Raw genomic sequence first — 26396 nt, 5'->3', positions numbered from 1 at the left:
AAGAAATTTAAGCAAATAGCACTCCAGCCCAGGGGGCTGCCCTCCATTCTTAGGTATGAAAACATTTGATAGCCTCTATTTTGCTGTGGGAAGGGGGAGAGAGAGTAAATAAGCAAGATGCAAAAACTAAGCAAGATGCAAAAGTTACCAAAATGCAGATTCCATTGACTTTATATTTGATAATGATTATGACCTTTTAAAATTTTTAAATATTTTAATTAATATTTATACTTCCATATTTGTAAAATTATGAAAATGATTTATCAAAAGCACATCATATCATTGATCATTTTATCTATCTTATCATATTTCTTGCCCAAATTTTCTGATTGTCTTACCAAGTAATAACTTTTTTTCTTACCAGAAAGATTGGGCAATTTTCTATTGTGTAAGTAAAAGTTCGTTTTAAAATCCTATTACTTCTGCTCACTATTTAAAAAATTGGAACTACTCACACTATATTTTCTATAAGGTTTAAATAGATTTCATTTCTGTATTTTAAACTTCTATTAATATATCAATACTGTCATTCACTCTGGGAAAGAACATATCACTGGAAATAAAGACTTAACTATTGCTCCGTGAAATTAGATGACACAAAAACAACATGTTTTTGGAGTAGCAAAATGTATAATTTTTCTATGTACACTCTGTGTTTAGCAAAACTAAGCTAATCACTGTTTCCCAAACTTACTGGCAGTTTTCCACCTTTGCTTACCACCTCCACCTATCTAAATCAAACCCATCTCTAAGGCTTTCTTGATGTCATCCTTTCCTTGTTACCTGAATTAATTCTTAACCATCATTCACTTCTGCCAGCCAAACAAACATGCAAGAAGTAAATTAATATGAATTCTAATTAAAATGTTTTAGAAACACACCATTAAAAATATTGTGTTCCAGAAATTGATTTAAATATCTGAGTTTTGGGATGTAGAACACATTTTCTTTTCTTTCCTTTTTTTTTTTTTTTTTTTTTTTTGAGACAGAGTGCAATGGTGCATTCTTGGCTCACTGCAACCTCCACCTCCCGGGTTCAAGTGATTCTCCTGCCTCAGCCTCCCAAGTAGCTGAGATTGGAGGTGCCTTCCACCATGCCTGGCTAATTTTTGTAGTTTTTAGTAGAGACGGGGTTTCACCATGTTGGCCAGGCTGGTCTAGAACTCCTGACCTCAGGTGATACGCCTGCCCTAGCCTCCCAAAGTGGTGGGATTACAGGCATGAGCCACCACACTCGACCTGGAACACATTTTCTTTTAAATAGCTGTATTGATATTTTCATATATAAAAAGTTTTTAAAATAGTTTAATAAGTTCAAATCAATCTGAAAATGGCCTTTTGAATGAAGAATTTGCCACTAAGCAGTACTAGTAGCATTAATTAAATTACACAGTTTCTAAGGAAAATACCTTTTGTGCTTAGACTTGGGTTCTCTAAACTCATTTTCCTCTGGTCTTTCCACCTCGTCTTCTGGTGTTTGTGAGAGAGCAGGAAATTTAGGCACTTAATGTTCTCTGACTTTGGTGAGTTCACGGTATGAAATAACTTAGTTTTAAGAAATGGTTTCTAACAGATAACAATGATAAAAATACCTATTAAATCTAGATATTTTTCTATTTACATCTTTCTATGCATTATTTTAAAACAGTGCTTAAGAGGACAGTTTTCATATTTAGCTATAAAATAAACGGTTTCAATTTAATTCTTATGAAGGATATTTAGTAGAAAACTACGAATCTCTTTTAAACTAACTTTTGCCTAGGATGATACATAATTTATTTCCAAACCAGGAATAAAGGTTTGAGGGTGAAAGGGACTGTCATTATTGCCCTGGGACCCTAAACATGGCTTGTGCCTGTTGGCCCAGGTGCTGAGGCCATAAGCAAGGAGCACTCCAGCCCAGCGGACTGCCCTCCGTTCTTAGATATGAAACATTTGATAGCCTCTATTTTGCTATGGGAAGGGGGAGACAGAGTAAATAAATCTGAATAAAATTCCCAAAGGAAGAAACAAGCTTTTTTAGAACTGATTTGGTAAGTCTATTAATATGACATAATGACATAAAATCTCACAATGTGTGTATATTATCATTATCGAAGTAAAGGAATTAATTTTCCTATTCTCTTCTGTGCAGGATTAGAAAGGCCTTATTTGCTGTTCTAAGGAATTTATACTTTGGTGATGTTGCCCTTATCACCAGGATAAAACTTTTGTTTTTTAACAAGTTTCAGAACAATCACTGGTAGTAGCACAGTCTAAAATGAGTTAAGGGGATTGGAAGGCACAGTGATGAGAATATTAGTATCTGGCAGACAGACTGTAGGTTAAGAAAAGGAAAAAAAGTTGGCTGGGCATAGTGGCTCATGCCTGTAATCCCAGCACTTTGTGAGGCCAAGGCAGGCAGATCACTTGAGGTTAGGAATTCAAGACCAGCCATGGCCAACACGGTGAAACCCCATCTCTACAAAAGAATTGCAAAACTTAGCAAGGCATGGTGGCATGTACCTGTAGTCTCAGCTACTCAGGAGGCTGAGGTGGGAGAATCACTTGAACCCAGGAGGAGGAGGTTGCTGTAAGCCAAGATTGCACCACTACACTCCAGCCCTGGGCGACAATGAGTCTCTGTCTCAAAAAAACAAAAGAAAAAAAAGTTTAGAGCCTGAGGTTAGGGTAGAAAGGAAGAGGAGAAGGCAAATTTTCAGTTAGAATCCACACAAGTGGGGATTTTTATAGATGAGACAACCAAGACAGTGGTTGCCCAGTGTATTATTCCGTTTTCACACTGCTGATAAAGACATACCCGAGACTGGGCAATTTACAAGAAAAAGAGGTTTAATGGACTTACAGTTCCACATGGCTGGGGAGGCCTCACAATCATGGTGGAAGACAAGGAGGAGCAAGTCATATCTTACATGGATGGCAGCAGGCAAAGGAAGAGCTTGTGCAGGGAAACTCCCCCTTATAAAACCATCAGATCTTGTGAGACTTACTCACTATCACAAGAACAGCACAGAAGAGACCTGCCCCCATGATTCAGTTACCTCCCATTGCATCTCTCCCACAACATGTGGGAATTCAAGATAAAATTTGGGTGGGGACAAAACCAAATCATTTCATTCTGCCCCTGGACCCTCCCAAATCTCATCTTCGCATTTCAAAACCAATCATGCCTTCCCAACAGTCCCCCAAAGTCTTAACTCATTTCAGCATTAACTCAAAAGTCCACAGTCCAGAGTCTCATCTGAGACAAGGCAAGTCTTTTTCACCTATGAGCCTGTAAAATCAAAAGCAAGTTAGTTACTTCCTAGAAACAATGGGTGTACAGGCTTTGGGTAAATACAGCCATTCCAAATGGGAGAAATTGGCCAAAACAGAGGGGCTACAAGCCCCATGCAAGTCTGAAATCCAGTGGGATAGTCAAATTTTAAAGCTCCAAAATGATCTCCTTTGACACCGTGTCTCATATCCAGGTCACACATGATACAAGAGGTGGGCTCCCGGGTCGGGCACAGTGGCTCTTGCCTGTAATCCCAACACTTTGGGAGGCCAAGGCAGGCAGATCACAAGGTCAGGAGATCAAGACCATTCTGGCCAGATGGTGAAACCCCATCTCTACTAAAAATACAAAAATTAACTGGTCATGGTCGCACGTGCCTGTAGTCCCAGCTGCTTGGGAGGCTGAGGCAGGAGAATTGCTTGAACCTAGGAGGCAGGGGTTGCAGTGAGCCAAGATCACGCCACTACATTCCAGCCCTGTGACAGAGTGAGACTCCATCTCCAAAAAAAAAAAAAAAAAGAGGTGGGCTCCAGTGGTCCTTGAGCAGCTCCACCCTGTTAGCTTTGCAGGGTTATAGACCCCCTCCTGACTGCTTTCACAGGCTGGTGTTGAGTGTCTGTGACTTTTCCAGGCCCATGGTGCAAGCTGTCAGTGGATCTACCATTCTGAGGTCTGGAGGACAGTGGCCTTCTTCTCATAGCTCCACTTGGTGGTGCCCCAGTAGGGACTCTGCATTGGGGCCCCCACCCCACATTTCCCTTCTGCACTGCCCTGCACTGCCCTAGCAAACTTCTGCCTGGGCATCCAGGTGTTTCTATACATCTCTGAAATCTGTGTGGAGGTTCCCAAACCTCAATTCTTGGCGTCTGTGGCTCAGCACCACATGTAAGCTGCCAAGGTTTGGGACTTCCACCCTCTGAAGCAACAGACCGAGCTGTACTTTGGCCCCTTTGAGTCACAACTGGAGCAGCTGGAACACTGGGCACCAGGTCCCTAGACTGCACACAGCAGAGGGACCCTGGACTTGACCCATGAAACCACTTTTTCCCCCCATAAACCTCTGGTATGCAATGAGAGGGGCTGCTACAAAGATCTCTGACGTGTCCTGGAGACATTTTCCCCATTGTGTTGGTGATTAACATTCAGCTCCTCATTACTTATGCAAATTTATGCAGCCGGCTTGAATTTCTCCTCAGAAAATGGGATTTTCTTTTCTATCACATTGTCAGGCTGCAAATTTTCCAAACTTTTATGCTCTGTTTCTGTTTTAAAACTGATTGGCTTTAACAGCACCCATGTCACCTCTTGAATGTTTAGCTGCTTAGAAATTTCTTCCACCAGATACCTTAAATCATCTTTCTCAAGTTCAAAGTTCCACAAATCTCTGGGGCAGGGGCAAAATGCCACTAGTCTCCTTGCTAAAATGTAACAAGAGTCACCTTCACTCTAATTCTCAAGAAGTTCCTCATCTCTACCTGAGACCACCGCAGCCCACATTTTCCCATCATCTTCTGAGACCTCCAAACTGTTCCAACCTCGGCCTGTTACCCAGTTCCAAAGTTGATTCCTCATTTTCACGTGTCTTTTCCACAGCACTCCACTCTACTGGTAGCAATTTACTGTATTAGTTTGTTTTTACACTGCTGATCAAGACATACCTGAGAGTGGGCAATTTACAAAAGAAAGAGGTTTCATGAACTTACAGTTCAACATGGCTGGGGAGGCCTCACAATCATGGTGGAAGACAAGGAGGAGCAAGTCACATCTTACATGGATGGCAGCTGGCAAAGAGAGAGCTTGTTTGGGGAAACTCCCCCTTATAAAACCATCAGATCTCATGAGACTTATTCACTACCACAAGAACAGCACAGGAGAGACCAGCCCCCATGATTCAATTACCTCCCACCAGGCCATCCCACAACACATGGGAATTCAAGATGAGACTTGGGTAGGAAGACAGTCAAACCATATCACCCAGGTTTCTATGTGAGGCAGTTTACTAAATAATGAGGCCACTAACCCAGAAGGGAACAAGGGAAAAGCACTTTAAAAGTAATATTAAGTTGAACAACTTCCTTGGCCATTACCCACCCTGAGATCAAGACTTAACTGTGCAAAGTTAAGAATTCATCAAGTACTTAATTAACAACTGTTTGGCATCTTTAGGATAACAAAGCTGCCGATTGATTGGTAGGCACTTTCACAGAGACTGAGATTAATGTCTCATTTTTTAACCCCAAAACTCCTTATCTTTGTTTATGAAGCAGAAAATTTTTAATTATTGGTAATTAAACCCCAGAAAGTTAAATATGGAAAGTTTTAGCATAAAGTATCCACAGCAGCTATGGAAAGAGAAATTAGAACAACAGAAACTATTTGTTACAATAAAGAGTTACATAAAGTTTTATTTCCTTTATTTTACTTACCATTTTACACCACAATATAAAGGTTGTCTTATGCATATTATATCTTTATTAATTCTTAGTTTTATCTATATTCTTTTATAAATTCGCTGCCATTTACTCCATTTATTTTTTACAAAGCTGTTGTTTCCTAACAAAGCTGTGGCTTTGCTTTTACTTAAGAAATTATTCTGAGGGAACTAGTCTAGCTTTCTCTCACATGCCCTTATACCCTGCCTCCCCGGTTGATCTCTTCCATCCTTCTATTCCTTTATAGTCTCTTTCTAGGAATACTCAAGGAAAAGAAGCTAGAGACACCAGAAACAAGTGCTTCAGAAGCAGCAAAGCAGTGTTTCCCAATTTTCCTTGTAATCTACAGGTCTTTGCTATTGAGAAGGAGATGAAGGATGCAGATTTGGGAAGGGGGATCCTTTTGCTGCCTTTTTAAAGTTTTTATTGATTGATAAGAACTAAGATTACTTTTCCCCACTTATTCCAAATTTCCCTTAATTGCTTCTTAGAGGTGTAGCTATAACATTTTTCAGATCACAGAACCCAAGTTAGATCTAAAAACCTTAGCAGGACTTGAATTTGAACTATGTCTGCTGGCAGGGTTCTGTCATCATTGCCATCAGGAGCCCTGTGCTTCCTGGGTTACTTATTCGAATGTGTTTTACAGTGCACAGCAGACCTATTAACTTTTTATCGAAGAAGTGGGAAGATACTTGCAATTCAGAAATATGTGCATTTTGCAAGAAGATCACTGTTAAAAGAAAAGCGTTAGACAAAATTAATTTAACAGAGTTGAGCTGGGTGCAATGACTTACCCATATACTCCCAGCAACTGAGGCGGGAGGATCACTTGAGGCCAGGAATTTGAGACCAGCCTGGGCAGCATAGTGAGGCCCCATCTCTAGAAAAATTAAAAAGTTAGCTGGGTGTGGTGGCACATGCCTGTAGTAAAAGCTACATGAGAGGCTGAGACAGGAGGATTGCTTGAGCCCTAGAGTTTGAGCCTACAGTGAGCTATGATTATGCAAGTTTAACAGAGTTTATTAAGTGAAGAATGATCCATTAATCAGGTACCAGTCGGAAACAGAAGAGGTTCAGAGAGCTCCAGCACAGCAGTGTGGACCATGAACTTCTATTGGCTGATAGAGAAGTACAACAAAATATATTTGGTTGATCAGAATAGAAAGACCCTAAATAGAGGTTAGTTGTTGATCTCTACTTGATAAAGTCTTTAGTTAGAATCTGTTAGTTGGCAATTTCTGATTGGTAAAGTCTCCAGTTTCATTTTATTATTTATGTTGGGCTTCATTTTGCTTACATGAGAACTCAAGGTGCTAGAGCTGTACCAGTCAAGTGGCATCCCAATTAAAATCTTATCACCACTGAATCTAAGAGTTAATCTACCATTTTAGCAAAATGACTAACTCAGACAATTTCTTCAAATTGTTTGACCATTTATTTGATCAGGAATTTCTGCAGGTTTATTTTGCTTTGATAACTAATGAAGCCCTTTTCTCTTTTATAGCCTGAAGTCCTAATGATGCAATTCAGGTCTAGTAAATAGCCTACCACCTACCCTATTGAAATGATGGGTAAAGCATTAATGTGAAATATAATTTTATAGGTATTTTATTTCTTTTGAAAAATTTTTTATTGAAATAAAATTCACGTAACATTTAAATTCACTATTTTAACAACTTAAAGTATACAATTCAATGATTCTTAGTATATTTACAGCATTGCAAAACCATCACTATTATCTAATTTCATAATATTTCCATCACCCCAAAAAGAAATGCAGTCTCTTTCAATTTCCCCTTACCCTTATAGCTTTTTGTGCCTGGCTTCTTTTACTAATTAGCATAACATTTTCTAGGTTTATCCATATTGAAGTATGTATCAGTACTTCATTTTTATGGCTGAATATATTTCATTTTATGGATATATCACATTTTGTTTATCCATTCATCAGTTGATGAACACTTATGTTGTTTCTGTTACACATAATAAATTTTTATTATCATGTATGAGTTTTCATATGAACATATATCCTCAATTCTATTTGGAATAGAACTCTGGGTCATCTGTAAGTCGATGTTTAACTTTTGAGGAACTGCCAAGCTTTTCCATAGCAGCTACGTTATTTTACATTGCCACCAGCAATACATAGGGTTTCAAGTTCTCTTTATCCTCCCAACACTTGTTATTTTTCATTTCATTATTTATTATATCATTCTAATGAGCATGAAGTGGTATTTCATTATGACATTGATATGTATTTCCCTGATGACTAACAATGTTTAACATCTTTTCATGTGTGTATTGATCATTTGTATATCTTCTTTAGAGAAATGTCTATTTATGTTGTAGAGGAGGAAGAATTCTTTTTTCCTACTACGCTCCTAGACTCTCTAGCTGGGGCTGTGAACACTGGACTGACCAAAGACAAATTAAAAGGAATAAACAGAAGTTATTAGCACATGCATCATGCTTACTCATGGGAGCGCTCAGGATGAGTAACTCAGAGGCTTGATTAGAACATGGGCTTAGGTGGCATCTTAGCAAAGGAACAATAAATTTTTAGAGAAGTCACAAGACAAAAGAAAAGGACTTTGACTCTCTAAGGTGGCAAATATATGAGAAAATAATGGCAGTTCAAGGCTAATTAGTCAAGTTTGTTAGGTATTTTGTTCTGATGCCCTCTTCAGGCTGATTCGGGTCTCAAGTTGTCTCTGGTGATAAACGTTTGTCCCTGATAGAGAGGGGAGGAGAAATATCTCTGTAAATTTATTTTCCAAATAGTGAGAAGGAGGAGAGCTTTTCTTGTATCTGCTTCTTTTCAGTTGCCTTCAGCTCAAAGTAATTATTATGCCAAAGTGTCGTATTTTGGGGTGGCATATTCTGCTACCCTACAATATCCTTAGCCCATTTTATAATTGGGTTGTCTTTTTATTATGGAGTTGAAAGAGATCTTTCATATTCGGGATACTAGATGCTTATCAGATAAATGATTTGCCAATATTTTTATCTCATTCTGCGAGTTAGCTCTTCGTTTTCTTGATAGTGTCCTTTGATGCACAAAAGTTCTTAATTTTGATAAACTCCAATTTATCTATTTTTTGCTTTTATTACTTGTGCTTTTGGTGTCATATTGCTAAAAACTATTGCCTTAATCATAGGTCTTGAAATTTTTTACCTATGTTTCTTTCCAGGAGTTTTATAGTTTTACCTCTTACATTAAATCTTTGACCTATTTTGAGCTCTTTTTTTTATATGATAGGGGTCCAAATTTATTGTTTTGCATGTGGAAGTTCAGTTGTCTTAGAATTATTTGTTTAAAGGACTATTCTGACTGGGTACAACAGCTCATACCTGTAATCCCAGTACTTTTGAAAGCTAAGGTGTATGGATTACTTGAGCTCAGGAGTCTGAGACTAGCCTGAGCAACATAATGAGACCCTATCTCTACAAAAAATAAAATAAAATTAGCCGGGTGTGGTGGCATGCATCTGTGGTTCCACCTACTCAGGAGGCTGAAATAAGAGGATTGCTTGATCCAGGCAAGTAGAGAATCACTTGAGCCAGGGAACTAGAGGCCGCAGTGAGCCATGATCATGCCACTGCACTCCAGCCTTGGTGACAGAGCAAGATCCTGTCTAAAAAAAAGAAAAAGAAAAAAAGGAAGAGACTATTCTTTCTTGATTAATTGATTTTGATAATCTTGTCAAAAATTAATTGACCATCTGACATATTGGGCTGAATAATTTAAGAAAGAGAAAAAAAATTATCCATAGATGTGTGGGTTTATTTCCAGACTCTTTATTTGCTTATGTTGATCTATGTGTCTGTCCTTATGCTAGTACCACCTGTTTTGATTAATGTACCTTTGTTTTAAGTTTTGAAACCAGGAAGTGTGATTCCCCCAAATTTGTTCTTTTTCAAAACTGTTTTGGCTATCCTGGTTCTCTTGCATTTTTGTATAAATTTTAGGTTCAGATTATCCATTTCTCCAAAAAAAAGTGGTTGAAATTTTGATAGGGATTTCATTGAATCTGTGTAGCAATTTGCAGATTATTACCATCTTAATATTAAGTCTTCCAACCCATGAACAAAGGGTGTCTTTCCATTTGTTTAGATCTTATTTAATTTCTTTCAACAATGTTCTATAGTTGCAGTGTTCAAGTCTCATATTTCTGTTAAATTTATTTTTTAATATTTTATTGTTGATGCTATTATAAGTAGAACTGTTTTCATAATTACATTTTTCAATTGTTCATTGCTAGTTCCACAGGAACACTGCACTGAGTTTTGTATATTGGTCTTATATCCTGCAACTTTGAAGAACATGTTTATTAGCTTTGATAGTTTTGTTGTATATGGATTCTTTAGGGATTTCTGTATATAAAAAAGATTGTGTCATCAATGAATAAAGATAGTTTCATTCTTTCTTTCCCACCTGGATGCCATTTCTTGCTTTTTCCTGCCAACTGCCCTGACTTAGAACTTTCAGAACCTCCTTGTCTTATTCTTAGGTAGAAAGCTTTCAGTCATTTTTTTTTTCAGTCACTAAGTATGATGTTAGCTGTGGGCTTTTTGCAGATACCCTTTATCAGGTTGAGGAATTTCCGTGCTATTTCTAGTTTGTTGAGTACTTTTTGTCATGAAAAGCTGTTGGACTTTGTCAAATGCTTTTCTACATCTATTGATATGATCATTGTTGTGATTTTCCCTTATTCGTTTTTCAGGTCTCTCTTAGGAAAGTGGCTGCAAACTCTAACCGTGCCCTGACAGGCCTCAAAAGCAGGTTGCTGTTTACAATGTGCCTTTCATGGGATACTTCTTTATTGTGGTGGAAGCCTCATGTCTAAGATGTCTCTCTCACAGGAAGCTTGTTTATACTGGCAAATGCCCTTGTGGCTCTTGTCTAAACTGTGTTATTTCTACCAACATAGCCACTCTCTAAGAGAACTTGACCTGCAAAGAAGTTAGGTGTCAGTCAAGTGAGACACAGAGGAGGCATACAATAAAACACATGAAATTACAGAATCTGTAAGTAATAAAACGTACAGATTCCAGGGAGAAGAGGGCAACATGCCAAAGGGAAGTGGGGAGCCATCCAGGACACATGTGTTCAACCAGTGGGTAGGAGCAAAAGAGAGTGAGAGTGAGGGATCTGTGGGCCAAGGCCTTTATTGGGGTCTAGTATATCACCCAAGCAGATTTTCCACAGGAATTTAATTGGTAGGTTTACAGCAAGCAGGCACAAGTTCCATGGAATGACGCTGTGACTGAGAGTTGGTTGTTGTGGCATATCTGTACAGTTAGCTCTGCAGAGTGTGGGGGACAGTGGGGTAAATCAAGTAGGTTGTATCTAGCTATCCCATAGGGAAGGTGTTGGTATGAAGCAGATATCTAGATGACCACCTGAAGGAACTGGGAGGAGGCAGAGAACTAGAAACTGTGTCAAGAGTGACTAAGCCCTGCTTCTGATATGAGAAAATTAAAGGTGTATCCTAAATAGATGCTGAGGTAACATAAATTATAGGAGTTAACTATAATCATGTAATTTTTTATTTTATTCTATTAATATGGTGTATTGCATGTGTTAATTTTCATATATTAAACCAACCTTGCATTCCTGGGTAAAACCTGGTCATGGTGTATAATCTTTTAATATGCTCCTGGATCCAGTGTGCTAGCATTTTGTTGAGAATTTTTTCATCAACATTCATAAGGAATATTGCGCTGTAGTTTTCTTTTGTTTGTGATATCTTTGTCTAGCTTTGGTGTCAGGGTAATACTGGCATCAAAGAATGGTTAAAAAGTGTTACCTTTATTTTGAAAAGCTTGAGAAGAATTGATATTAATTCTTTATATATTTGGTAGAATTCACCAATGAAGATATCTAGTTCTGGATTTTTTCTTTGATGGAAGGTTTTTGTTGTTATTGATGTTTTTTTAGAGACAGGGTCTCACTTTGTCACACAGGCTGAAGTACAGCGGTGCTATCACAACTCACTGCATTCTCAAGCTCTGAGCTAAAGCTATCCTCCCACCTCAGCCTCCTGAGTAGCTAAGACTACAGGCACACACCACCAAAAATTAGGCCCAGCTAACTTTTAAAATTTTTTTTGTTGAGATGGGTTCTTGCTACATTGCCCATACTGCTGTGTTGCTGTTCCTAAACTCCTGGCCTCAAGTGATTCTCCTGCCTCGGCCTCCTAATATAAGTGTAAAATACACGTCAACTGATATTTGGCTTTCTTGAACTTCTCTGACATTGGATTTAGCCAAAGTAAAATTTAGGGACTCCAGTAGAACAATATGGATATGACTTAGGGAAGATGTGAAAAACTAGTAACATAAAGATACTATGAACAAACAGTAAAACAAACAAACAAACAACTGTTTTCTCTATACAAAAGCATTTTTACTTTGAGTCATTAGTACCTCTAAACTAATAAAGCAATTTAAATGGCTTTTCTTATAGTGAGAGTGAATTTGAAGGAAAAATAGGAAACAGTTTACAGAAAGCTATTTAAGAAATTACTTACACTTATTAGCTAAATACACTAGAATTTCATATACATTCTTTTAAGTGAAAATCAGTCAAGTTTGAGGGCACTGTTTGTTTCACATGACCAAATAGTTTCCTAGTAGTGAATGCCACTAATATGCTGGGATTACAGGCATGAGCCACCACATCCACCTGTAAACCTTGCTTAATATAAATTGGAGCCATATAGAAAGATTAGAACAATTCTCAAATGTCTAACCCAATACCATTAGAGGATATGATGATAGGAAAAGACAAGCTTAGGGAAGTTTGACTCATTTCCAGTGAGGATGGGTCTAAAAAGATAGAGAGAAAGTCCAAAGTTGTGAGCAAACTGCAAGCCAGCAAGTCCAAATGACACTGTAACAGAGAACATCAAGTCAGTAATCTTGTTTATATCATTGATGTGGTGCTAAAACCATTTTCCTTTTTAAATTTAAAACTGAAATTTGAGATTTTCTTTACATATCCACTCATACATATTTGACATGCATTCATTTTAAAATTCTGTCATTTTAAAACCAAATTATGTTCAGCTGGGTACAGTGGCTCTTGCCTGTAATCCAGCATTTTGGGAGGCCAAGGCAGGAGGATTGCTTGAGGCCAGGAGCTTGAGACCAGCCTAGGCAGCATAGCATGACCCATCTCTACAAAAAATTTTTAAAACTTGGTCAGCCATGGTGGCATGTGCCCATGGTCCCAGCTATTCAGGAGGCTGAGGTGGGAGAATTGCTTGAGCCCAGGAGTTCAAGGCTGCAGTGAGCTGTGATCATGCCATTGTACTCCAGCCTGGGCAATGGAGTGATACCCCATCTTTAAAATAAATAAACAATAACCAAATTATATTGTTCTTTTTGTTTGTTTTGTGTGTTTTTGTGTTATTTGTATGTGTATGTCTGTCTGTCTATCTGTGTAGCAAGGAGCTGTACCTCCAACCAGTTCAGTTCCTCCTGTTGCCGGGGCCCCATCGGTTGGACAACCTTCAGCAGGATTTGGAATGGTGAGTGATGACCTATGCTAAAAATTGTAATCGACATTTCTAAATTATTTGCCAGATCCCAAATTAGTAAGTATTCCTACAGAATATAATTCTTCCCAAAACATAGTAAGTAAAACTTAAAAAGTTGTCATCTGCTTTAAACCTTAAGTAGTCTACACATGAAGTGACAAAATCAGTCATAAAATATGTTCTACCATCAAATTAATTTCTATAGTACGTTGTTATATCATTTTTACTAGAATATTTACAAATAGCTTTAGCCCATCATCAAAATCAACCCTTAATTATTATACTAGGACTGTTTATTCACCAATTTTACCAGCCAATTTTAGGACCATCTTTCATAAAGAAACAAATTTTTATCTCTCCAAGAATTATGCTTAGAGAAGATGAATAAACAACAATAAAGTTTGGTTAGGATGAGGATACCATGTGGCCAACCAGGCTTATGCTACCCACCCACCTTAGCGACTCTCTCCCTCACAGTACAGCCTCACATTATCCCTAGTTAGAATTACAAATTATACTTCCTCATAGTCCTGCATTCCTCAAATATTGTCAGAAGTACATAAAAGCAATAAATGTCAGGATAGTGCCCTAGTGGGTTCCACTCATGCTCTGAACCACTCTCCATTCTTCCTCCTCAGCCTCCTGCTGGGACAGGCATGCCCATGATGCCTCAGCAGCCAGTCATGTTTGCACAGCCCATGATGAGGCCGCCCTTTGGAGCTGCTGCTGTACCTGGCACGCAGGTCAGTTTGTTCAATGTCCACAAACCAGCCAGTGACATTAACTAATAAGTATAAAACATTGGTGTAGCAAACTGTTTAAAAAGTGTTTTTACCTAATGTAATTCTCATACCTGTTGCTTCAGAAGTAAAGGGAGCATGGAAGACAGATCTACAAAAGTGTGAGATTTGGGGGAAAAAATGATGGAAATAACTTACTGTCTAAAGATCCCTCCATTGTCTTCCTACTTAATTCAAATTGGTTCCTGAGAACATCCAGATATTCAGGGCATCCAAGGCATTTGTCCCAGAGAAGTGGGTGCTGCTAGTCTGTAGTTTTAGCATGTGTTCCCAGTGTTACCCAGAAAGGTTGGCAGCACAGTACTCCAGACTGCCATGTCTGCCCAAGACTCGTGACACTAACTGCAATAAGTTTGCCAAACTGCATAGTCTGTGAGAATAGTCCCTTTTAGAATCTCCTCACTCCAGAAAAAAAGCACACATTTGTGAGTCCTTGGGGCCACCCCCACTTCAGACTAGCTGACTACAAATTCGAGGTTTTTCCATGGCCACCCTCAGGTTAAGCAGTTTCCTAGAATGATTCACAGAACTCAGGAAAGCACTAAACTTATAAGAGTTTTATTGTAGTAAAAGGATGCAAATTAGATCCAGTTATAGGAAAAGATACATAAACATCATCTGGGAAAGTTCTAAACATGAAGCTTCTTTGTCCTCAGAGGTGGGTTCTTCTCCGGGCATCATCGTGTGACAGTACACATGCAGTATCACAAGCTCACCTGAGCTTCAGCGTCCAGCATTTATTGATGCTTCATTATGTAGGATTGGTTGGTTGAATTGTTACCCATTTTGTGGAACTCAATCTTCAACCCCTGTTCCCCTCTGAAGATCAGACTGGTTTCATGCGGCCCAAAGACCCAGCCCTAAAATCACATGGTTGGGCTTTCTGCCTCCACTCTGAGTCACCTTGTTAGCATAAACTGTCAGGTGTTCCTGGAGCCCACCTTGAATAACAAAGACACACCTACCATTTGGGAAATTAGAAGGATTTAGAGGTTACCTTTCTGGGAAAAGGAAAAACCTCAGTTTAGGTAAAGCTAAATTCCTTACTACACACTGTGCTACTTCCTCTTCAAAAATGACAAAATATATTACACTTTGTTGAACCGTTTTGCTGCTAGAGGTGCTAGTCTTAGTGATGAATCATGCTTTCCTGATTCCTCTTTTAAATTGTCTGGCTGAGGTGATGGTACATGTCAAACCAAAGAAGTTTTCCTCATGAGAAATTGACTTGGATGGAGTCAGGACACCAAATTACTACTTTGGTAGCAGCATGCTTTACAAACTAGACCAAATAGCTCAAATATATTTTAATGCTATGAGTAAATGTTTTCAGTCCTATACTATTTTTAACTTATCAAATCAGTATTTATACTGTCTTATCTGTGGAATACCTGCTGTGAACTTTCTGAGTATACCTTAATCCCTTTTGCTTCCTTGATGCATCTCTAAATCCATGGACCTGTTACCAAGATTTCCTTTCAGCTTCTTCACTTTGCCCCTCAAAAGCAACAGGGACCAAGAGAAAGAATAGTGGATGTTGAAAGACAGAAATTTAGAACGTGAGAAGCCCTAGCCTTCATGGCTATTACTGGCCATAACTGGCTTCAGGAGAAATTTTCTAGTCTACCTGAAGACTACTGAACCCTGTGTAGTGTTGTTTTTGGGGACAGTGAGGAAGGTTTTGGGTATAATGGTTGTGGTTAAGTGTAACTTAGATATACTTAAATTCTAAGGGATCTCATTTATCATAAATGTTTCCTTGATGTTTGAATAGATCCATGACTCTCATCTTTTTGAATAAAAGAAATATTTCTGTTATTATGAACTTGGAGCAATGTTACTGAGATTTCTTTTAACCTTATTGTGTTTGATATATTGAAAGCTTCAGAAATAAATGAATATAATTTTATTACTTAAGGCAGTTGTTTTTCTTGTGTAATACCAATGTTAGCAACAATTTACTTAATTAGAAGAATGAAAATAAAAGATAGATAGTATCATGGAAATACATTGTTTTAATCAGTAATTGAATTCATAATAAGCCAGGTAATGATACATCATATTTATGTAATTTTTAGATTATATTTCCTATATCAGAGGAGAAGCATAATTATACTAGATAATAAAATAAATGTTGAGTTGGTAGCTTCAGAAAACAAAGTAGTTTTTTTATTACTGATGCCAGGACTATCCTAGCATTTTTGCATTGTTTGGTATGATATCGTCATCTCACCTAATTATCAATAATGGACCAATCTTTGAGTTGATCTAAGGAACTTCAAGCCTTACATTTTTTTTATATATTTCTATGAAGCAGATCCCAGGTTTTTTGTTGTTATTTGTTTGTTTGTTTGTTTGTTTGAGATAGGGTCTCACTCTGTTGCCCAGGCTGAAGTGCAGTGGTGCACTCATAGCTCACTGCAGCCTTGAACTCCCAGGCTCCAGGGATCTCTCACCTCAGCCTCTTGAGTAGCTGGGACCACAGGTGCAAGCCACTGCACCCAGCTATTTTTTTTTTTTACTATTTGTAGAGATGAGGCCTCGCCTTGTTGCCCAGGCTGGTCTCAAACTCCTGGCCTCAAGTGATCCTCCTGCCTCGGCCTCCCAAAGTGCTGGAATTTTACAGATATGAGTCATCACACTCAGCCCATGTCCCAGTTTTAAACATGGAAATTTGACAAATAGATAATATAATTAGTCAGTAGTTTCTGGACATAGGACCAAAGCTCAAAATCTACACTTCTGGAACTCTGTTTGCTGAACTAATAAAAATATACATCACTGGCCCACAGTCCCAGCATGTTACTACAAGCATAGGAGATTAATTAGACTCAAAGCCTAGATGTCAACTATTACTCTATAGACTACATGAGATTTTTCAAGACCTTGTGTCCTGTAAAAGTCAGCTCCCGGAAGTTGTATCTGTGACACAATGAAAAAATAATTTAGATTCTGGTTAAACAGAAACAAGGCAAGTTAATTATTTGTTACTTTTGCTGCAAGTCCAATATGATTCTTTCCTATTGTATTTAATAATAAGTTTTAGCCTTCTCTGAGAGCTGAATAGATTGCATTAGAATTTAGTGGCATTCACTACTAGGAAACTATTTGGTCATGTGAAATAAACAGTGCCCTCAAACTTGACTGATTTTCACTTAAAAGAATGTATATGAAATTCTAGTATATTTAGCTAATAAGTGTAAGTAATTTCTTAAATAGCTTTCTGCAAACTGTTTCCTATTTTTCCTTCAAATTCACTCTCACTATAAGAAAAGCCATTTAAATTGCTTTATTAGTTTAGAGGTACTAATGACTCAAAGTAAAAATGCTTTTGTATAGAGAAAACAGTTGTTTGTTTGTTTGTTTTACTGTTTGTTCATAGTATCTTTATGTTACTAGTTTTTCACAACTTCCCTAAGTCATATCCATATTGTTCTACTGGAGTCCCTAAATTTTACTTTGGCTAAATCCGATGTCAGAGAAGTTCAAGAAAGCCAAATATCAGTTGAAGTATATTTTACCAGTCCAGAATTAAACACAACTCTGTGACTATGTAGAACAAGTAGATTTTATAAGCCTTTAACCATCTAATCTTCTGCATGTTTGTTTTCTTTGATATGTGTTCTGCCTAATGCTTTTTTCTCTCTCTGTCTCTCTCTTTCTCTCTGTCTCTCTGTCTCTCTCTCTCTCTCTCTCTCTCTCTCTCTCTCTCTCTCTCTCCCCCTCTCCTTTTTATTCCTGCTCTTTGGGGCTGTCTTTTTCCCATTAGCTTTCTCCAAGCCCTACACCTGCCACTCAGAGTCCCAAGAAACCTCCAGCAAAGGACCCATTAGCGGATCTTAACATCAAGGATTTCTTGTAAACAATTTAAGGTATCTAATACTGAGCTTTTCCTGTAGGCTTGTAATAATGAGCTGTATAATGCTTAGCTATTTCAAGAGGTATTCATTATTTCTGCGTGTTGAATAGCTGTATGTAATAGTAATAATTTATTAAAATAATTTATTAAAGATATTAAAAGCTATCTTTAAGAATTTTTTAAAGTCTTAATTTATGTAACTGGGAGGACAAGTAACCTCCAAATTGTCCTTATCCTGGAAAGCACAACGATTAGCTTTAATAAAGCAAAAAGGTGCCCAAGCTACTTGGTAAATTAGAAAATTGCCACTTTATTACGTGATGACTGGAATTTATAGAAAGTCAACATTTATACTATTGCATTTAGAAATCATCTAAGAATGTATTTGACTGCATAATTGTATTTTTATTTTGCTTATCCTTCTTTTGCCCCATAAAGCTTAGATTATTACTCTTTACATTTCTGCATTCAAGCAGAATTTTAAATTTCTAATGTTCGAGTTTTAAATTTCACAAATTTCATATAATTTATGAAATGAGTCATGCTGAAGTTATGGAAGGAAACTAATGAAGGAAAAATGTTCACTATTGACCCCAGCACCTAACACAGTGGGTAGGTTCTCAACAAATCCTTGCTGAATGGACGAACATAATTTACATGGTACTTTTCACATCCACTTCTTAGTAGGAGATCAATCATGTGAGATAAACTAGCCAGAAATTTTTTGTCTCCATTTCACAGCCAAAAGAAGTGATCCTTGGGCATTAAGGAATTTGCCCAGTGTCCCACAAGGAAGAACTCAGTGTTTTTGGACTTCTGTCCAGTGTTGTTTTCAGTATGCACCTACTGTGCTACATGTATTTCTTAAAAACCTTCACTAATGCCTACTAAGATCTTTGTGGATTCTTGATTTTTTTTTAATATACAAGATTAATGATGTATTATTTTAAGGTATTGACATCTCAGTCAGGTAAACTCTCCTTATGCCCAACTTTTCTATTACACTTTGGATTGGCTAATGTAGACATAAGTGAGACAATGAACACTTAATAACTTTCAGGAGTGACCAAGGAAACTGCATAGAGCAGCTTGTATTCACCTCTTAATAAATGTTGCTCTAATCATATGCCTGGAACTTTGATAAGTACAGGAAACAGATATGCTTGAGACAGTCCTTACCTGAGAGAGAGAGAGAAACAGAGAAAGAGAGACAGAGACAGAGCCAGATAAAGACAGACACACAGAGAGAATGACTATTTTATGAAGAGTTATCTATGCGGCTAAGACTTAAGACCCCACAAATGTTTCCAGCAGAAATGAATGATGCATGAATTAGCCAAGGAGATGAGTGGGAAGTGGCTGAGAAAAGGCATTGAGTCACCAGGGATCTCTCCGTTCTCTTCTATTCTGTCACTGGTTCAGTTGTTTAGTAAGTGACTCATTGAACACTGTAACTGAATACATGAAAAAATAATGTAAGGTCGTGGCCATGCCCCCTTTTTCTTTGGCTGACGTTTTTAAAGGTTAGCTGCTCTTAGATACTGAATGCTATACCGAATGTCCTGCTACTAAAATTTTTAATATGTGTCTAAATTTCAAATTTTTGTTGATATAATTATTAAAATGAAACTATACCTCAAAAGTTTTTTTTTTTAATTTCTGGCTAAATTTTAAAAATGTTAAGCTTGTTTTAAAAAGCCGTGAAAAGTATGTAAATGTGAATTTGTCCATGCAGAGACCTTTTTATGTAAAAGTTGTTTGCAGAAACTGTGAAGTAAAATTGCAAGGGAGGTAAAATGTTTGAGGACTATGTAATACTCTTTTTTTCTAATTCTAATTCTTGTTTTCTTTACAGCTGCAATTTTTGTGACTGAATAGGAAAATAAATGAATTTGGAGACTTCAAATGAGATTGATGCTCAGTTTCAAAGGGAGCCACCAGTACCAAACCCAATGCTTACTCATAACTTCTCTTCCAAAATGTGTAGCACAGCCGTGAAAGTGAACATTAGGAATGTGTACTACCTTAGCTGTTATCCCTACTCTCGAAATTGTAGTGTATTTGGATTATTTGTGTATTGTACGATGTAAACAATGAATGGATGTTACTGATGCCTTTAGTGCTTTTCTGGACTTCGCCTGAGGACAGATGATGCAGCTGTTGTGTGGTGAGCTATTTGGAAAGATGTGTCTGTGTTTTTGAAGGTTTCAATGTACATATAACTTTCGAACAAACCCGAAACTCTTCCCATAAATTATCTTTTCTTCTGTATCTGTTACAAGCATAGTGCGATAATATCAGATAATAAGGAAAACACTCATAAATATACAAAACTTTTTTCAGTGTGGAGTACATTTTTCCAATCACAGGAACTTCAACTGTTGTGAGAAATGTTTATTTTTGTGGCACTGTATATGTTAAGAAATTTTATTTTAAAAAATATAAAGGTTAATGTCCATAATAAATACTTCTCTTTGAAACTACCTTATCAAGAATGAAAAATCATATGGGAAGAATCTCCTATTTATCACTGCTATATTAAAATATATATATTTTAATTATATTTGACAGGTTTTGCATCTAAATTGACCTATTTATTCATTCTTGATTAAATGCACTGAAAAGTAAAGAGTCTGTTTGTATCACGTTCATGAAAATGCAGTTAGAGAGGTACTATTCAAGTTATTCTGAAGGCACCCCAAGGTATATCTGTAATTTAAAGATATTACTGCAGATAATTTTACTTTACTGTGGGTTTTTGGTACATCTGTTAATTTAGTATTTCTTTGTGTGTTTTGTAGACTAGTGTTCTTCCATCCTTCAATTGAGCTCAAAGTAGGTTTTGTTGTAACATTGTGATTAGGATTTAAACTAATTCAGAGAATTGTATCTTTTACTGTACATACTGTATTCTTTAAGTTTTAATTTGTCGTCATACTGTCTGTGCTGATGGCTTGGCTTAAGATTTTGATGCACAAATGAGGTCACTGTTGATCAGTGTTGCTAGTGGCTTGGCAGCTCTTCATAAAAGCATATTGGGTTGGAAAGGTGTTTGCCTATTTTTCAAATTATTTAATAGATGTATGGTACCATTTAAAAGTGGTTGTATCTGAATTTACTGTGGGGATAACATACACTGTAATGGGGAAAAATTACCTAAGACCAATTTCAAAATGGCTTTCTTTGTATTTCAGTTTAAAAACCCAGTGCATGTATGCCCTCTGAGATGCAATAAACACCTTGAACAAAGAAATGCAAACATAACCCTTCTCTCTTTGATTATGTTTTGAGAAAAAGGTCTGTTTCAAATGACACACACAGCAGACATAATATTGAATATTTTAAAATGCTGTCATGCCAATAGAGTTTTGATTATTTTACAAAAAATTTAAAAACAAGGAAAAAGCAATTTTAACAAGCTTTCATTAAACTTGGGTCTCCATAGCTGCTGCCAAATGAGTTGAAATTCCATGTTTCAAGATGTATATGTATTTTTAGGGTGAACTTTCTTTTAAAATGTGCAATTAAAGTCTTGTAATCATTTTTATGAGAATTAGCCATGAAAGTTGAAGAATAATATGACTTTAGGTAGGTTATAGTGTACTGACACACTGGCATACATGTATACTCTCACACAATACCTAGATTAGCCTATGTTGATAAAATTAGTGACATTATGCCTACAACTAGATTGTTACGTCTCAAAAAGTAGTCCAGTCTCAAATAGAAGAATTTCTTTAGTGAGACATATTCTTATTTCTATTTTAAAACTTCCTTTCCCTTAGTTACCTAAGATGTGTGTCTTGAGAACTAACTTTCAGCAGCTACTATCCAAGTATGTAATATGAATTTTATAGATTACATTTTAATCATATATTATTTCATGGGCTTATTGCAATAAAAATATATTTAAGATTGTAAATAATTTGAAGTTTAATATTGCATTTTAATAAGCTTTTATTTCTTCATTGAATGGCCCATGTGGTATAAATTCTTAATAAGTGAAGCTGCCAGAGCATTATTTTCAAATCAGACTGTGTGTGCACACACACCATTCCATTCATGACCACACCAGCTGTTCCCTCCAAGCACTTTGCTGGCTCACACAGGATCCCTATGCCTGAAATTACCTAACCAACCCTGCCAGTGCAGTCCATTCCTGCTTTCCACCCTCTCTTTTAGAGCACAATATTCATCAGCCTTTATGGCATTTAACATATTGTATTATGATCAGCTGTGAAAGTGTCATCTGCTCTAGCCAATTGGGAGCCTCCTAGGCAGGAAACATCTCCTCTTGTTCCTGTCCTCAGCAACTAGCACTTCAGTAGGTGCCTGATAAATGTATGAAGGATGAACACAAGTATATTAGTTCTCAGAGGTTTCTTCACTTACCTAGGTATGGCTGGGCCATTATTGTAGTTCTAATTACTAAAGAATAACTCTCATATAGTACATTTATTGTCAAATATAAGGTGATTTTTACCATTTTATTTAAAAATCATTATAATTGTGTATAGTTATGGGATACAATGTGATGTTATATGTGTATTATGTGGAATGATTAAATCAGGCTAATTAATATTCATCACCTCACATCCTTTTTATGATGAGAACATTTGAAATTTACTCTCCTGTGATAAATATGTGAGGTAATTCATATGTTAATTAGCTCAGTTTAGCTGTTCCACAATGTATATATATTTCAAAACATTATGTTGTACCTGATATCTACAATTTATTATGCTTTAAGTTCTGGGGTAAATGTGCAGAATGTGCAGGTTTGTTACATAGGTATACACGTGCCATGGTGGTTTGCTGCACCCATCAACCCGTCATCTCCATTAGGTATTTCTCCTAATGCTATCCATCCCCCAGCCCCCCACCCCCTGACAAGCCCTGGTATGTGATGTTCCCCACCCTGTGTCCATGTGTTCTCATTGTTCAACTCCCACTTACGAGTGAGAACATGCGGTGTTTGGTTTTCCGTTCTTGTGTTAGTTTGCTGAGAATGATGGTTTCCAGCTTCATCCATGTCCCTGCAAAGGACATGAACTCATTCCTTTTTATGGCTGGGTAGTATTCCATGGTGTATATGTGTCACAGTTTCTTCATCCAGTCTATCATTGATGGGCATTTGAGTTGGTTCCAAGTCTTTGCTATTGTGAACAGTGCAGCAATAAACATACATATGCATGTGTCTTTATTGTAGAATGATTTATAATCCTTTGGGTATATAGCCAGTAATGGGATTGCTGGGTCAAATGGTATTTCTAGTTCTAGATCCTTGAGAAATCACCACACTGCCTTCCACAATGGTTGAACTAATTCACACTCCCACCAACAGTGTAAAAGTGTTATTTCTCCACACCCTCTCCAGCATCTGATGTTTCCTGACTTTTTAATGATCACCATTCTGACTGGTGTGAGATGGTATCTCATTGTGATTTTGATTTACATTTCTCTAATGACCAGTGATGATGAGCATTTTTTCATATGTTTGTTGGCTGCATAAATGTTTTCTTTTGACAAGTGTCTGTTCATATCCTTCCCCCACTGTTTGATGGGGTTGTTTGCTTTTTCTTGTAAATTTAAGTTCTTTGTACATTCTGGATATTAGCCCTTTGTCAGATGGATGGATGGCAAAAATTGTCTCCCATTCTCTAGGTTGCCTGTTCACTCTGCTGATAGTTTCTTTTGCTGTGCAGAAGCTCTTTACTTTAATTAGATCCCATTTGTCTATTTTGGCTTTTGTTGCCATTGCTTTTGATGTTTTAGTCATGAAGTCTTTGCACATGCCTACATCCTGAATGGTATTGCCTAGGTTTTCTTCTAGGGTGTTAGGATTTTAGGTCTTCTGTTTAAGTATTTAATCCATCTTGAGTGAATTTTTGTATAAGGTTTAAGGAAGAGATTCAGTTTCAGCTTTCTGCATATGGCTAGCCAGTTTTCTCAACACCGTTTATTAAATAAGGAATCCTTTCCCCATTCCTTGTTTTTGTCAGGTTTGTCAAAGATCAGATGGTTGTAGATGTGTGATGTTATTTCTGAAGCCTCTGTTCTGTTCCATTGGTCTATATATCTGTTTTGTTACCAGTACCATGCTGTTTTGGTTACTGTAGCCTTGTAGTATAGTTTGACGTCAGGTAGTGTGATGCCTCCAGCTTTGTTCTTTTTGCTTAGGCTTGTCTTGACTATGTGGGCTCCTTTTTGGTTCCATATGAAATTTAAAGCAGTTTTTTCCAATTCTGTGAAGAAAGTCCATGGTAGCTTGATGGGGATAGCACTGAATCTATAAATTACTTTGGGCAATATGGCCATGTTCATGATATTGATTCTTCATATGCATGAGCATGGAATGTTTTTCCATTTGTTTCTGTCTTCTCTTATTTCCTTGAGCAGTGGTTTGTAGTTCTCCTCGAAGAGGTTCTTCACATCCCTTGTAAGTTGTATTCCTGGGTATTTTTTATTCTCTTTGTAGCATATGTGAATGGGAGTTTGTTCATGATTTGGCTCTCTGTCTGTTATTGATGTATAGGAATGCTTGTGATTTTTGCACATTGATTTTGTATCCTGAGAGTTTGCTGAAGTTGCTTATCAGCTTAAGGAGATTTGGGGCTGAGATGATAGAGTTTTCTAAATATACAATCATGTCATCTGCAAACAGAGACAATTCCACTTCCTCTTTTCCTAATTGAATACCCTTTACTTATTTCTTTTGCCTGATTTCCCCGGCCAGAACTTCCAATACTATGTTGAATAGGAGTGGTGGGAGAGGGCATCCTTGTCTTGTGCCAGTTTTCAAAGGGAATGCTTCCAGTTTTTGCCTATTCAGTATGATATTAGCTGTGGGTTTGTCATAAATAGCTCTTACTATTTTGAGATCCGTTTCATCAATGCCTACTTTATTGAGAGTTTTCAGTATGAAGGGCTGTTGAATTATGTCGAAGGCTTTTTCCACATCTATTGAGATAATCATGTGGTTTTTGTCATTGGTTTGGTTTATGTGATGAATTACATTTATTGATTTGAGTGTGTTGAACCAGCCTTGCATGTCAGGGATGAAGCCGACTTGATCATGGTGGATAAGCTTTTTGATCTGCTGCTGGATTCAGTTTCCAGTATTTTCTTGAGGATTTTCGCATCAATGTTCATCAGGGATATTGGCCTAAATTTTCTTTTTTTGTTGTGTCTCTGCCAGGTTTTGGTGTCAGGATGATGCTGGCCTCATAAAATGAGTTAGGGAGGATTCCCTCTTTTTCTATTGTTTGAAATAGTTTCAAAAGGAATGGTATCAGCTCCTCTTTGTACCTCTGGTAGAATTTGGCTGTGAATCTCTCTGGTCCTGGACTTTTTTTTGCTTGATAGGCTATTAATTATTGCCTCAATTTTAGAACTTGTTATTAGTCTATTCAGGGATTTGACTCCTTCCTGGTTTAGTCTTGGGAGGGTGTATGTGTCTAGGAATTTATCCATTTCTTCTAGATTTCCTAGTTTATTTGCACAGAGGTGTTTATAATATTCTATGATGGTAGTTTGTATTTCTGTGAGATTTGTGGTGATATCCCCTTTATCATTTTTTATTGTGTCTGTTGGATTCTTCTCTCTTTTATTCTTTATTAGTCTTGCTAGCGGTCTATTTTGTTGATCTTTTCAAAATACAAGCTCCTAGATTCATTGATTTTTGAATGGTTTTTCATGTCTCTGTCTCCCTCAGTTCTGCTCTGATCTTAGTTATTTCTTGTCTTCTGCTAGCTTTTGAATGTGTTTGCTCTTGCTTCTCTAGTTCTTTTAATTGTGATGTTAGGGTGTCGATTTTAGATCTCTCCTGCTTTCTCTTGTGGGCATTTAGCACTATAAATTTCCCTCTACACACTGCTTTAAGTGTGTCCCAGAGATTCTGGTACATTGTGTCTTTATTCTCATTGGTTTTAAAGAACATATTTATTTCTGCCTTAATTTTGTTATTTACCCAGTAGTCATTCAGGAGCAGGTTGTTCAGTTTCCATGTAGTTGTGTGGTTTTGAGTGAGTTTCTTAGTCCTGAGTTCTAGTTTGATTGCACTGTGGTCTGAGAGACAGTTTGTTATGATTTCTGTTCTTTTGCATTTGCTGAGGAGTGTTTTACTTCCAATTGTTCGTTCAATTTTAGAATAAGTGCTATGTGATGCTGAGAAGAATGTGTATTCTGTTGATTTGGGGTGGAGAGTTCTGTAGATGTCTATTAGGTCTGCTTGGTCCGGAGCTGAGTTCAAGTCCTGGATATCCTTGTTAATTTTCTGTCTCGTTGATCTGTCTCATATTAACAGTGGGGTGTTAAAGTCTCCCACCATTATTGTGTGGGAGTCTAAGTCTCTTTGTAGGTCTCTAAGAATTTGCTTTATGAATCTGAGTGCTCCTGTATTGGGTGCATATATATTTAGTATAGTTAGCTTTTCTTGTTGCATTGATCCATTAACCATTATGTGGTGCCCTTCTTTGTCTC

General features: G+C 37.2%; 1 protein-coding gene across 6 annotated transcripts in view; it reads left to right on the top strand.

Annotated features, from left to right (window-relative positions):
- The window catches only part of LOC116275322 (clathrin coat assembly protein AP180-like), a 47839-nt gene extending 26660 nt beyond the window's left edge, over positions 1–21179 (top strand). For 5 of the 6 annotated variants that reach the window (XM_031667286.1, XM_031667285.1, XM_031667282.1 and 2 more), the window contains 4 exons: positions 13164–13247; positions 13895–13999; positions 17826–17928; positions 19771–21179. In XM_031667286.1, the coding sequence (XP_031523146.1) occupies positions 13164–13247; positions 13895–13999; positions 17826–17918 (282 nt within the window). In that variant the 3' untranslated portion in view covers positions 17919–17928; positions 19771–21179. The remainder of the gene's footprint in view (positions 1–13163; positions 13248–13894; positions 14000–17825; positions 17929–19770) is intronic. The other variant, XM_031667283.1, reaches the window with a different exon arrangement.
- Positions 21180–26396: the final 5217 nt, after the last annotated feature.

This window comes from Papio anubis, chromosome 6, assembly GCF_008728515.1.
Source record: "Papio anubis isolate 15944 chromosome 6, Panubis1.0, whole genome shotgun sequence".
Classification (NCBI taxonomy): Eukaryota; Metazoa; Chordata; class Mammalia; order Primates; family Cercopithecidae; genus Papio; species Papio anubis.
The sequence above is the reverse complement of the archived record's forward strand: the minus strand, read 5'-3'. Positions and strand labels throughout refer to the sequence as shown.